Source organism: Balaenoptera ricei, chromosome 5 (assembly GCF_028023285.1).
Source record: "Balaenoptera ricei isolate mBalRic1 chromosome 5, mBalRic1.hap2, whole genome shotgun sequence".
In the NCBI taxonomy this organism is placed as follows: domain Eukaryota; kingdom Metazoa; phylum Chordata; class Mammalia; order Artiodactyla; family Balaenopteridae; genus Balaenoptera; species Balaenoptera ricei.
The window spans coordinates 106,564,112-106,578,105 of NC_082643.1; the positions used below are offsets into that span (position 1 = coordinate 106,564,112).

Here is a 13,994-nt window from a genome sequence, read left to right on the forward strand (position 1 = left end):
CTGGACAACGATATGCAAAAAAAATGAAACTAGATCACTATCTCATATCATACACCAAAGTCAATTCAAAATGGATTGAAGACTTAAATGTAAAACCTGAAACCATAAAACTCCCAGAAGAAAACATAGGTGGTACACTCTTGGTCATGGGTCTTAACAATATCTTTCCAGATATGTCTCCTCAGGCAAAAGAATCAAAAGCAAAAATAAACAAATGGGACTACATCAAACTAAAAAGATTCTGCACAGCAAAGGAAACGAAACTATCAGCAAAACGGAAAGACAACCTACCGAATGGGAGAAGATATTTGTAAACAATATATCTGATAAGTAGTAATATCCAAAATATATAAAGAACAGATACAACTCAACAACAAAACAACCCAATTGAAAAATGGGTGGAGCTGAATAGACATTTTTTCAAAGAAGACATACAGATGGCCAACAGGCACATGAAAACAATAGCACGAATTATTAGGGAAATGTAAATTAAAACCACAATGAGATATCACCTCACACCTGTTGGAATGACTATTATCAAAAAGGCAAGAAATAACAAGTGTTGGTGGGAATGTAAATTGGTGCAGCCATTATGGAAAACAGCATGGAAATTCCTCAAAAAAATAAGAACAGAACCACTATATAATCCAGCTATCCCACTTCTGGGTATTTATCCAAAGAATATGAAAACATTGATTTGAAAAGATACATTCACTCCTATGCTCATTGCATCACTGCAATTGCCAAAACATGGAAACAACCTAAGTGCCCAATAACAGATGAATGGATAAGGATGTGATACGTGTATGGAATATTACTCAGCCATAAAAAGATGAAATCTTGCCATCTGCAACAACATAGATGGACCTTGAGGGTATTATGTAAGTAAAATAAGTCAGGTGGAGAAAGAAAATATCATATGATTTCAGTCATATGTGGAATATAGAAAATAAACAAACAAAAACACAAAATAAATGAACAAAATCAAACACGTATATACAGAGATCAGAATAGTGGCTACCACAGAGGAATGGTGGGGGAGGGCAAAATGCATAAAGGGGATCAACTGTATGGTGATGGATGAAAACTAAATTTTTGGTGGTGAACATACTGTAGGGTATACAGAAGTAGAAATATTTAATGTTGTACACATGAAATATATAATGTTATAGACCAACATTATCTCAATAAGTAATAAAATAAATAAAGATACTCAGGTCCTGGTCCTTAAAAGTAAATTATAGATAGATAAATTGATAAAAATTTAAAATAAAATAAAAAATAAAAAGAACTGAATTCAGTTTAGCCAACAATCACAACACCTGGTCTGGCCTCTCTCTCAAGGTGTTACTTCCTCTCCTTCAATACACTACTCAATATTCCAATCCACACGTCAGTCGTACTGAGCTCCTTACACCTCACCAAATGTACATATCTTGTTCACTTCCTATCTTGGCATCTGTCCTGTCTTTCCTCTGCCTGAAAAGCCTCTCCTCCCTTCATCTACTTGAAAAACTTCTGCCCGTGCTTCAAGAATTAGTTAAAATATCTCTTCCTCTGGGAAGCATCTCCATGACCCACTCAGAGGTAATTACTTTTTCTTCTGGGCTCAGCTAGCCCCGATCTTAGCATGGTACTCATCAAACATTTATGGTCACTTCTGTTTCTGTGTTTGTCTTCCCACTAGGTCAGACTGCCTCACAGCTCAACCTATGTCTTATCTCTTTTTTCAAATACCAAGCATAGTGTTCAGGGCATGGCAGTTGTTCGATTATGACTACTGAATGACAAATTAATGATTAATAGGATGAATTAATGAATGAAACACACTCAGTGTTTGCTCTCATGCTGCTATAATAGGTAAAACATTCATCATATCCACGGAAGTATAATGTGACTTAGAATTCTTACTCTTCTAAGGCTTGAAGCATGCTCCCGGGGTCCTCTGAAGACAGAATGTCTATCATTTGGTCATTTAGAGCGAGATCTTCATTCACACCATCAGCTGAGGTGAACTGGGAGCGCTCCAGCTTGCTCTCATGATGCTGAACCTTCAGGAGAATTTCAGAAACCACAATTGAGTAGGCCTTCTTGTGAATGTCACATGCCGGAAAAGTCATGAGGGAAGGCGGGGATCTGCAGTCAGAGAACCTAGTTGGCCCCACCACTTGTGAGCTGGTAAGACTCAGGCAAGACATTGCACTTCCTTGAGCCTCATTTTCTCATCAGAGAAGTGGGATAATAATTCTGGTAGCCCTGCACAGGCTTGTTGTGTGGATAAAGCAGAGCAATGGATGGAAAGACCTTTATAACTATAAGGACGTAATAAAAATATTTCATCATCATCATCACCACCATCATCACCATCACCATCATCATCATCCCCATCATCATCATCATCATGCAGGGGAAAATTACAGTTGGCAGATGGACTTCAACATCATGGATCTGGCTGGTTTCTAATCAGACTATAGAGTTGTCACATGGAAGTGACATCAGAGATAAGCTCAACCCTCCGATTGGGTAGATGATATACCTGTTTTGCTCACTATCATCATTATTTCTGCAGAAATGCATGATAATTATAACTAACATTTAAGAATTCCTGTCCCTGTGCCTTGTATGTGTCATACCATGAAACCGTCACACAAAGTCAGTGTTGATGCCCCCGCTTTACGTATACGGAACTGCAGCTCAGAGAGATGAAATGACATTATCTGAGTTCCCACAGCTCATAAAGCGCCTGCTTGGTTTTCGACCCAAAGTCTAACTAACTCTAAAGGCTGCCTTCTGTTTACAGCATGTTGTCTCCTTGGTCACTACCACAATGGAAAAAAATTTCTTTAATGTGAAGAGAGTTCGTTTTGTGATGCCGGAAAAAAAAAATTTTATAAGAGGCTTCAGACCTTAAATCAAATTCACACTTTGCTTTCCTCCCGCGGTCTTAACAATCAGCCCTTAATCTCCAAGAAATGAATCCTGCTCCTTCATCGAAGTAGCAGGGTGAGTTTTGTTCTTCTGTGATTGATAACAGCTTTGGGAGAGTAAGTAGAATGTCTCATTAGATGGGCCATTTTTCTTTTCCTCACTTCTGCCTGCCAAGGAGACTGTGGGCTGACCTCACTTTGAAATAACAACTCTCTTCTCCAGGAAGCAGAAACAAAATGAACAATGGGACAGGACTGCCAGCCTCCAGAGAGGGTGGCGGGGTGGTCCTCGGAAGCCAGGTCCCAGCCTACACTCGGCCACGTGAAGCAGGCTGTTTAGCTTCACGGGCCTCAGTTTCCTCAGCGTACGGTGAGGGAGAAAGATGATAGATGTTCCTTTCAAGTTGCTGGACCTCTGGGTGACAGAGTCACAGCAGCTGCAGCCTCCATGGCCCTGAAGGAACAAACAACCTACCAGGGTGCTCAGTCCCAGCAGTGCCTTCTCACCCTAGGACGGTGCCCTGCTTTCCTTCCCCTGTCTGCCCATCCTCTGCCTGGGGGCTCATTCATTCCTTCACACGTTTACTGAGTGCCTTCTAAGCGCCAGGCTCTGTACCAGGCAATGGGGATTATAGCAGCCAGCATCCATGCTTCATCCACGTCCCCTCGCCCTTGCCGTTCAGTGCCTTTTAGCCCAAGATCCACCAGCCAACACCTACGCTTCCTCCCCTGAAGGCTCCTGCTGGCCTTCAGAGCCCATGCCAGGGAAATAACATTACCCTTTGTCCTGGCCCCCTCACCCCCTTGTCCTCAACCAATGACCAATGGGATTTGATGGCTAAATACCCCGGCTCCTTCTCCCCTCAGGCTTTATCCCGGGTGGGATAAAGCCCCAGGTGCCCACAGTGGTAGCTTGACTGACTGCCTTCCCTTCCCGCCTCACTTCCTCACCCCCTACCATTACTTCCTGGGATCACTTCCCATATAAACTGTTTGCCTTTGGATCCTAGTCTCAGGATGTGCTTCTGTGGGAACCCAGGCCAAGACAGGAAAACAGAGATTGAGGAGTTCACAGGTGGGGATAAATGCTGGGTGGGGTCCAGAAGCTAGTGCGGGGACCCACAGAGAGAGCCCCCAACTTAGCCAGGAAGTGGCCAGTGATGACTCCCAAGGAGAGGCAAGGCCCGAATGAGTCTTAAAGGATGCGTCAAGAGTTCTGCTCATTGAAGAGTGGAGAGGATTATAAAAGCATCCAGGTGAGTGCGGAGACCTCAGCAGTCATTGGGTAGAGCCAGAAGCTGAGGTGTGAAGCTGGACCACAGGGGACTTTCTTTATAAGCCATGTTAAGGCATCTAGGCTTCACCCTGGGGACAAACAAAGTTGGGCTTCACCCTGAGGACAAACAAAGTAAGTCTTCAAAGACTTTTCAGAGGGAAGTGTAGACCAGGACCTGAGTCAGGGTGTGGCATGAACGCACAGCTGGCCATACAGGTGGGCGCTCAGTTCTTCAGTCAGACTGCAGGGGTTCCCAATCCTGGTCGTTTGTTAGAATCATCCAGGGAGCTTTTAAGAACTACTAACGATGGGCACGCTTCTCGGGACAAAGCAGTCGGAGTCTGTGCAGGAGGGCCTGGCTATGAGCATGCCTCACGGTTCCCTGGGGGTCCTGACATCGATCCAGAGTTGAGACTGACTGAACTGAAGGGTAAACTTCAACCTCACATCTACCACCAACCAACTACCCTCCAGGAAGAGGATGCACGTGGAGTCCCACCTGATGTCTGGTAAGCACGCTTCCCTTCAAACACTGATATCGAACCATGAAGAAAAGCACAGCCCAGGTCAGCACCAGGGAGAGGATGAAGGCCACGAAGAACCCTGCTGCGTGGAGGCCGTGGTTTGGTAGAACCTATGGGGATAAGAGAGAGAGATTTGTTTGTGGCCACACTTTACATCTTTCAAATCAAGTTACAACTGCGTTAAAGCAGAACAAGTACAGAGTCAGTGAAACCGACCCGGGTTTAGACCGAGCTCTGCCACCTATTAGCTGGTTGCCTTGAGACCATTGCTGGACCTCTCTGGGCCCAAGTTAAACGGCGCAAGCACTTCAAGGAGCTGAGCATGGAGGCTTGCACACAGTAGGACCAACCACCCCAAGCCTGGCACATCACAGGCGCTCAGGAATGTTAAATTCTCAAATCAAATATGTAACAAACCTAAGGCAGCACTAAAGACCTGTGAAATGTTTTGAGTCGGACAGAATTTTGCAGAGGGCAGAGGAAGAATCCACGGTGCCCTCACCTTCCCTCAAAGCTGTCCGCTCCCCCCACCCTGGGAACTTAGGGGTGCAGCCCACTCTGGACTTCAGGATCGCTCTGGAGGATGCACGTGGCTGGGGAGGCATCACACAGCAGGAGGCAGGCCAGCTGCCAGGCAGTCCAGTAAACGACCAGCCAGGGGGAGCTCGAGACTTCACGTGAGCTTCATCTAATGTGCCCAGTGTACTTCTCCCTCCTCAAAGGCTTCCTCCGGGCTCCAGTCAGCGACATCCTGGGACCAGTGTGAATCCACGGATGGGCCGGAAGTGGCTGGCACCAAATAACAACTGTGAGAAGCAGTAAGTTCTAGACACCCCGCATTCCTCCCCTCCCTCCACCATTTCTTTGGGATCTAGAACGTGATGCCAAAGACAGCAGCAGCTGCCATCTTCCTAAGCACTCAGCATGGGGCAGGCTTGGGGCTAAGGCTGTGCTCGTACGTCGGAGCTCACATCAGAATCACCTGCAGGGTCTGTGGAAACACAAATTGCTGGGCCCTTCCCTCGGGGATTCTGAGTCACTAGACCTGGGGCAGGAACCGAGAAGAGGCATTTCTAGCAAGTTCCCAGGGGAAGCTACCATGCTTTGAGAACCCCTAGGCTAAGGGTTTCACAAGAATTGACTTCTTGAATTCTCCCAAAGACACTTTGAGCAAAATAAAAACAGCTCTGGTTTCAAATCCTACAGGCCTGGGGCTTCCCTGGTGGCGCAGTGGATAGGAATCTGCCTGCCAATGCAGGGGACACGGGTTCGAGCCCTGGTCCGGGAAGATCCCACATGCCGCGGAGCAACTAAGCCTGTGCGCCACAACTACTGAGCCTGCGCTCTAGTGCCCGCGAGCCACAACTACTGAGCCCACGTGCCACAACGACTGAAGCCAGCAGGCTAGAGCCCATGCTCCGCAACAAGAGAGAAGCCACCGCAATGAAGAGTAGCCCCTGCTCGCTGCAACTAGAGAAAGCCCGCATGCAGCAACGTAGACCCAACACAGCCAAAAAAAAAAAAATCCTACAGGCCTGAATTACAATGCCTCCTCTATCGAAACAGCTCTATACTTTGGGCAAGTGACTTGACCTCTGGAAACCTCAGTTCTCTCATATGTAACATGGGGATAAAAATACCTCACAGCATGAAGATTAAACAAAATAATAATGCAGAGGAGCTTGGTGCAAAGTTTGGCTCATCTATTTAGTCGACAAATAGGTACCGGGTGTCCCCTGTGTACCAGGCCATATGCTAGAAGCTAATAAGATGCTGATGCTTTCTCCCCTTGTGTGATTACACTCTTCCTGTGGACACTGACCGGGGCTGACCCAGCCTACTTGCTTCTCACAGATAAGGGCCTGTAACAGCACAGAGAGTGAAGCTTGGGCTCTAGACTCAGACCACTGGGTGTGGGACCCATCTCTGCTACTTACTGGCTGTGTGGCATTGGGGCAAATCACTTCATCTCTTCTTGCCTTTGCTCTTCCCTTGTAAGACAGAGACAAGAGTCTTCCAAAGGATTAAACACGAGACATGAACAAAGTCCAATGAAGTCACTAGAAGAGGGCCTAACCCATGGCACTCACTGACTAAATGTGAGTGATTCTGGCCCTGCCCTCCTTTGTGGGTTGGGTGACCCAAGGCAACTCCACTGCTACAGAAAGGGAGATGCTATGTGGTGACCGTTACCCAGTCATTTCTTCAGAAGGTCACCTCAAAAACAGGCCTGGACTAAAAGAAACTAAGATTTTTATGATACTTTCATCCTTTGGAGTGCTCTCACCAAAATGTCTATACTCAGAAATGAAAGGGAAAAAATGTCTGTGTCCATAACAAGGGGCTTTAAAATGTTCACCCCTTTAACCTAGTGATTTCATATCCAGGATTCACTCCTCAGGAAATAATTCAAAAATAGGCATAAAAGCTTATACACAGGTTGGTTTGATCCAGAAATATGCATGAAGATTTATTTATATATAAGGCCGTTTTTAAGAACATCATATAAAATAACACAAATGGGATGTATCCTAAATACTCCACAACACAAAGAATGGTTAAATATTTTAAGCTTCTATGAGTTATTCTATCCATATAATGGCCAATCATGCAGTCATTTTACAAGTTTTGAGAAGCAGAATAATGCATGTCTGCTAGGGAAAAAAAGGTGTTTAACAGAAGCCAAGGGCTTAAAAAGAGAAGCAAATATCCTGTGTCCTTCTGCATCCTCTTCTAACCCCACTTCCCAGAGGCAACTATCTTAAATAGATACTGGTTTTGGTTTCTATGGTTTAGTGAACCACAATGGTTAGTTAACTTAAATACTCTAAAAATTATGCATACATCTTTATTTCTTGATATGTCAACATTACACATTATGTATGAATTCCTGCTATGACAGATGTGGATTTAGGTCATGAATTTTTACCCCCAAATTTTGAAGGATTGTTACCTACAAATAACCCTCCCTACACTTTCTCCCAATTTCAATGGTTATATTCAGTTAGCTATCTTTGTCTAACTTTAAAAAATTGAAACAGTTTTTATGGCATTAAATTTAGAGAATATTTCTTGTGTTCTTACTAAGAAAGAAAGAAGAAACATGGTGAAACTAGTGCCCCATATTTGCTTCCACCTCTCCTTTCACCACTTCTGCCCTCCAGAATTTGTTTATTTTATACATACATGTACGTATGTATAGTCTACAACCACAATTAAGTCTTTGTGGTAGTTTATAAGTTAATTCTGAAAACTAAAAGTAAAAAAATTTTAAAGACAATATCATTATTATGATTAGACATATGTATTCACTGCATAATAAAGTAATTGAATGTAATCCTGTATAACTAAATATAAGCCCCTAAAAGCCACATATTTTTAATGCAGTGCCCTTTCTTACACTATCAATTTTCAAAATCATGCCATAGTTTTAGTTTGCTTCAACTTGGACCAATACTTCCTTGTGTAACTTTTTGTTTTTCCTGGGGTTTCTCACTGCTTTTCTTTTTTCTTCCTGGTATACACCCATTTCTTTAATGATATTAGCTGTTGCAGGGAGTCATCTTTTTTTTTTTTCTTAAAATCATCACTCCCAGAGGTTTTTGACATTCTAATCTACTCAGGACTGGCTACTTTCTAGGTTTGCTGCACTGCTGTCATTAGAGCTCTCTTTACTGCTTTCTTGTTTTTTGGATTCCATTCCTCCCTCTTTCTTGTATTTTTTTTTTTCAGTTTGATAGAGTATTTTCCATATTTATGTGTTCTCAAGTAAATTGGTTTAGAAAATATTTTTATTTCTCACGTGTTAAAATATTGTTACTTTGTGTTTGTTTGATTGTTATCTTGGCTGAGTCTATCACTCAAGGTCCAAAATCTTTTTCCCTCAGAATACTGAAGGAGCCACTCCACTATCTTTTAGCATAAGTGTGCCTGATGACTTCTTAGAAGGATCTTGCTTTCTAGGAGCTTTAAGTTCTGAATGTTTAACCATTTAAAAGGAGATTTTGAATGATTTTTTAAAATAGAGTAAAATACACATTACATAACATTTACCATTTTAATCATTTTTAAGTGTACAGTTGTGTTAAGTACAACCACGCTGTACAACCATCTCCACCATCCATCTCCAGAACTTTTTCATTTTGCAAAACTGAAACACTGTACCCATTAAACAACTCCCCATTCCCTCCTTCCCCAGCCCCTGGTGACCACCATTCTACTTTCTGTCTCTATGAATATGATTACTCTAGGGGCTTCATATTAGTAGAATCATACAGTATTTGTCTTTTTATGAGTGGCTTATTTCACTTAGCATAATACCCTCAAGCTTCATCTAGGTTGTAGCATATGTCAGAATTTCCTTTCTTTTTAAGGCTAATATTCCATTGTATGAATACACCACATCTGTTTATCCACTCACCCATTGATAGACACTTGGGTTGTTTCCATCTTTTAGCTCTTGTGAATAATGCTGCTATAAACATGAGTATACCAATCTTTTCAACACCCTGCTTTCAATTCTTTTGGGGATATACCCAGATGTGGAATTGCTGGATCATATGATAATTCTATTTTTAACTTTTTAAGGAATTACCATACTGTCTTCCATAAAGGCTGCACATTTTTATTCCCATCAACAGTGCACAAGGGTTCCAATTTTTCCACATTCTTGTCAACACTTGTTATTTTCTGTTTTTTTAATAAAAAAAACACATTAACAGGTGTGAGGTGATTTGCATTCCCCTAATGACTAGTGATGGTGAGCATATTTTCATGTGTTCACTGGCCATTTGTATATCTTCTTTGGAGAAATGTCTATTCAAGTCCCTTGCCAATTTTTTAATCTGGTTGTTTGGTTTTTATTGTTACTGAGTTGTAGGACATTAGGGACTGAATGTTTGTGTGTATTCCCAAAATTCATATGTTGAAATTCTAACCACCTTTGTGATGGTATTAGGAGATGGGGCCTTTGGGAGGTAAATGGTGTCCTTATAAAGAGACAAACGGACCAGAGCTCTTTCTGCTCTCTGCCAAAGGGGGATTCAATGAGAAGATGGCCATCTACAAACCAGGAAATGGGTTCTCACCAGATACCATATCTACTGGCATATCTACTTTGACCTTGGACTTCCCAGCCTAAAGGACTGTGACAAATAAATGTGGGTTGTATAAGCCATTCAGTCTATGATACTTTGTTATAGCAGCCCAGACTAAGACGTAGGATTTCTTTATGTGGTATAGATATTAACCTTTTATCAGATAAATGATTTGCAAATATTTTCCCCCATTCTGTGAGCTGCCCTTCACTCTGTTGATTGTGTCCTTTGGTGCACAGATGTTGTTAATTTTGATGTAGTCCAATTTATCTGGTTTTTTTCTTTTGTTACCTGTGCTCTTGGGTCATATCCAAGAAATCACTGCCAAATGCAATGTTATGAAGCTTTCCCACATGTTTGCTTCTAAGAGCTTTATAGTTTTAGGTCTTACATTTAAGTCTTTGATGCTCTATGAGTTAATTTTTGGTATACATGGTATAAGGTAGGGGTCCAACTTTATTTTTTTGCAGGTGGATATCCAGTTTCCCAAACATCATTTATTGAAATGACTATCCTTTCCCCATTGAATAGTCTTGGCACTCTTGTTGAAAATCATTTTATTATAGATGTGAGGGGTTTTTTTCCTGGGCTCTCTATTCTTTTCATTGGTCTGTATGTCTGTCTTCATGACATTACCACACTGCTTTGATTATTGCAGCTCTGTAATAAGTTTTGAAATCAGGAAGTGTGAGACTTCTTTGTTCTTTTCCAAGATTGTCCTGGCTATTTGGGTTCCTTTGAGATTTCATATGAATTTTAGGATTTCTATTTCTACAAAAAAATGCCATTGGAATTTTGACAGAGATTGCACTGCATCTGTAGATCATAACAATATGAAGTCTTCCAGTCTATGGACAAGGGATAATTTAATTTTCCACTTACTGGTTTTCTTTAATTTTCTCTCAGCAATGTTTTGTAGCTTTCAGTGTACAAGTCTTTCACCTCTTGGTTAAGCTTATTCCTAAGTATTTTATTCTTTTTGATGCTACTGTAAATTAAATTGTTTTCTTAATTTCCTTTTTGGATTGTTCATTGTGTATGTATATAAAAGCAACTGACTTTTGTGTGCTGAATTTTTAGTAATATAAAAAATGTCTATATCCTAGTATAACATTTTAAAAGAAGACACAAAGCTGTATATACACAAAAATCCCAATTACATTAAAATAAAAATAATATATATGCACCCATATACATATGGAACCTATGAAGAAAATATTCCAGAATTTTGTTGAGCGTAATTACTTCATGAATTTTCTCTTTATGTTTCTGTGTTTTCTATAATGGGCATGTATTACTTGTATAATCAGGAGACAAAAAATGATAATAATGAGTTCTAAAGGTAAGTTTGGTAGACAAGGAGATGAATCACCCAGATCTCCCTTCAAGGAAGGACTAGGTGTCCAGCTACGGGCAGTGTGGTCAGTAGACCTCCCACTTCATGGTCTAGATCAGCTGCAGAGAGCCACCTCACTTAGGTCATGCCGACATCTGGTAACAGAACAAGGCAGAGGCATAATGGCCAGCCATTTAGCCTGATGAGGGATGCGCAGACAGGTGACAACACTTGCCCCACAGCTCTCTGCCAGGTGAAGCTTTGTCAGCCTGGATCACACTTGACTTCTTTCTCTGCCCAAACCTGCTTCCTCCTCCTCCCCTTCACAGGTGATCTGATTGTGTTGGGGGAACCACACGACCACCCCCAGGTTAGATGATTCACAAAGACTCATATATAATCACAAAGGACTCAGCATATAATCATCCTCACAGCTATCATTACAGTGAAAGGATACAAAGAAAACTCAGCAAAAGGAAAAGGCATATGGGGCAAAGTCCGGGGAAACCAGGAGCAAGCTTCTAAGGTCCTCTCCCGGTGGAGCTACAAAGGGCATGCTTAATTCCTCCAGCAATGAGCATAAACACTGTCCAACAGTGAAGCTCATTTGAGACTCGGTACCCAGGGTTTTTATTCAGGACTAGTCACTTAGGCATCCTCTGCCTGGCATGTACCAAAATCCCAGACTCCAGAAGGAAATGAGGTGTTCAACATAAAATATATTCTTTATAAAAACAGTTTAGGTGGGTGAGTCACCCATAGTTCAGTAAATGGTGAGAATCGTCCTGAAATCCAAGTTCCCAGATGCCAGCCAAGAGCTAACCTTGTAAGTAGGGCTTTCTAAGGATAGCAGTCTCAGGCCAGCTATGTCAACTCTTCTGCACACTGGTTACCATGTTATACCCCAATTCTGTCTTGGCATCTGCTTCCAGAGAAGCCAACTTGTGACAAGTTTAATTCAAAATGGTTGCAGACCCCAATGTTCATTGCAGCACTATTTATAATAGTCAAGACATGGAAGCAACCTAAATGTCCATCAACAGATGAATGGATAAAGAAGATGTGGTACATATATACAATGGAATATTAGTCAACCATAAAAAAGAATGAAATAATGCCATTTGCAGCAACACGGATGGACCTAGAGATGATCATACAAAGTGAATTAAACCAGACAGAAAGACAAATATCATAAGATATCACTTATATGTGGAATCTAAAAAAATGATATAAATGAACTTATATACAAAATAGAAATAAACCCACAGACACAGAAAACAAACTCATGGTTACCAAAGGGGAAAGGGGGGGGGAGGGATAAATTAGGAGTTTGGGATAACATATATACACTACTATATGTAAAATAACCAACAAGATCCTGCTGTATAGCACAGGGAACTATACTCAATATTTTTAAATAACTTACAAGGGAAAAGAATATGAAAAAGAATATATATATGTATAACTGAATCACTTTTCTGTACACCTGAAACTTATGCAACATTGTAAATCAACTATACTTCAGTAAAAAAGTGGCTGCAGGTTATGGGAACATTTAACGCATTATATAGGAGCTGGAAGACAACTAACCCATTCCTCATTACTGTGGTCACAATGCACACTGTAGCTAAGGTTAAATTTTTTTGACAGACCAACAAGGCCAACATGACCTTCCAAACAGTCAAAGCCAAGTTAGGTCGGGAACAGGAGCTTCGGTCCAGACAATTACTGGAACCTGAATCAAAGTGTGTTGCCATGTATGACTCGCCTATGGTGAATCAGCCTCTGTCCATAGAAGCTGTTATCAGAGGTGGTCAGGAAACCAATTCTGTTTTCAGACTCAAACATCCTGATTCTAAATCTTACATTTTGATTAGCACCAAATTGAAATGCAAGTTCTCCATTTGCACTGGAAATAGCCTTCTAAGCTCTGATTTGTGTACCTATCAGATAAGAAGAAAATCAATAAGCTGGGTAACTATGAAAAGCAGTGCAAACAGGTTACATTAAAATATTGATGGAAAGGAGACAAAACATCTGTGTCTAAAGAGAACAAAAGGCTATAGATCAGCGATTTGTTTTCAAAGTTTGCTACTGACAGGAGGCAAACACTTTTAATTTTACAGCTTTAGGGAGAAGAATGGCGAGGAAAGGGAATGAATGACATTTGATCACCTACAATATGCCACTCCCTGGGCTAAGTGCATGTAGGGGGTTGAACTGTGTCCTCTAAAAAGCTATGCTGAAATCTTAACCCTCAGTACCTATGAATGTGACCTCATTTGGAAATGAGGTCTTTGCAGACATAGTCAAGTTAAGATGAGGTCATACTGGATTAGGGTGGGTCCTAAATCCAGTGACTGTATCCTTATAAGGAGAGGGAGATTTGGAGACAGACACACACAGAGAAAAGACTACGTGACCATGGAGGCAGAGATTGGAGTGATGTAGCTACAACCAAGGAAGCATTTCCAGGAGCCACCTGAAGCTGGGAAGAAGCAAGGAAGGATTCTTCCCTAGAGTCTTCAAAGGGAGCATGACCCTGCCAACACCTTGATCTCAGTCTTCGAGCCTCCAGAACGGTGAGAGGATAAATTTCTGTTGTTCTAAGCTTTGTCATAATTCGTTGTGGCAGCCCTAGGAAACTGAAAAAGTGTGGTATTGCTTTATCTCATTCAATCTTCAGCAATCCTGCAGGGGATGTATTATCCCCATTCCACTGATAGATAAATGGAGACGCAAAGAGATCAGATAGTTAATCAAAGTCCATAGCTGAAGAGGGACAGAGCTAGCTCTGCTTAATTCCAAAGTCTGTGTTCTCCCCGGTACATTATA

At 41.6% G+C, this 13,994-nt stretch overlaps 1 protein-coding gene across 3 annotated transcripts in view; it reads right to left on the reverse strand.

Moving 5' to 3' along the window:
- EVC2 (EvC ciliary complex subunit 2) overlaps window positions 1-13,994 on the reverse strand; it is a 144,782-nt gene that overhangs the window by 97,622 nt on the left and 33,166 nt on the right. For all 3 annotated transcript variants that reach the window (XM_059923345.1, XM_059923346.1, XM_059923347.1), the window contains exons 8-9: window positions 4,703-4,837; window positions 1,912-2,051 (exon numbers count right to left, since the gene is read on the reverse strand). In XM_059923345.1, the coding sequence (XP_059779328.1) occupies window positions 1,912-2,051; window positions 4,703-4,837 (275 nt within the window). The remainder of the gene's footprint in view (window positions 1-1,911; window positions 2,052-4,702; window positions 4,838-13,994) is intronic.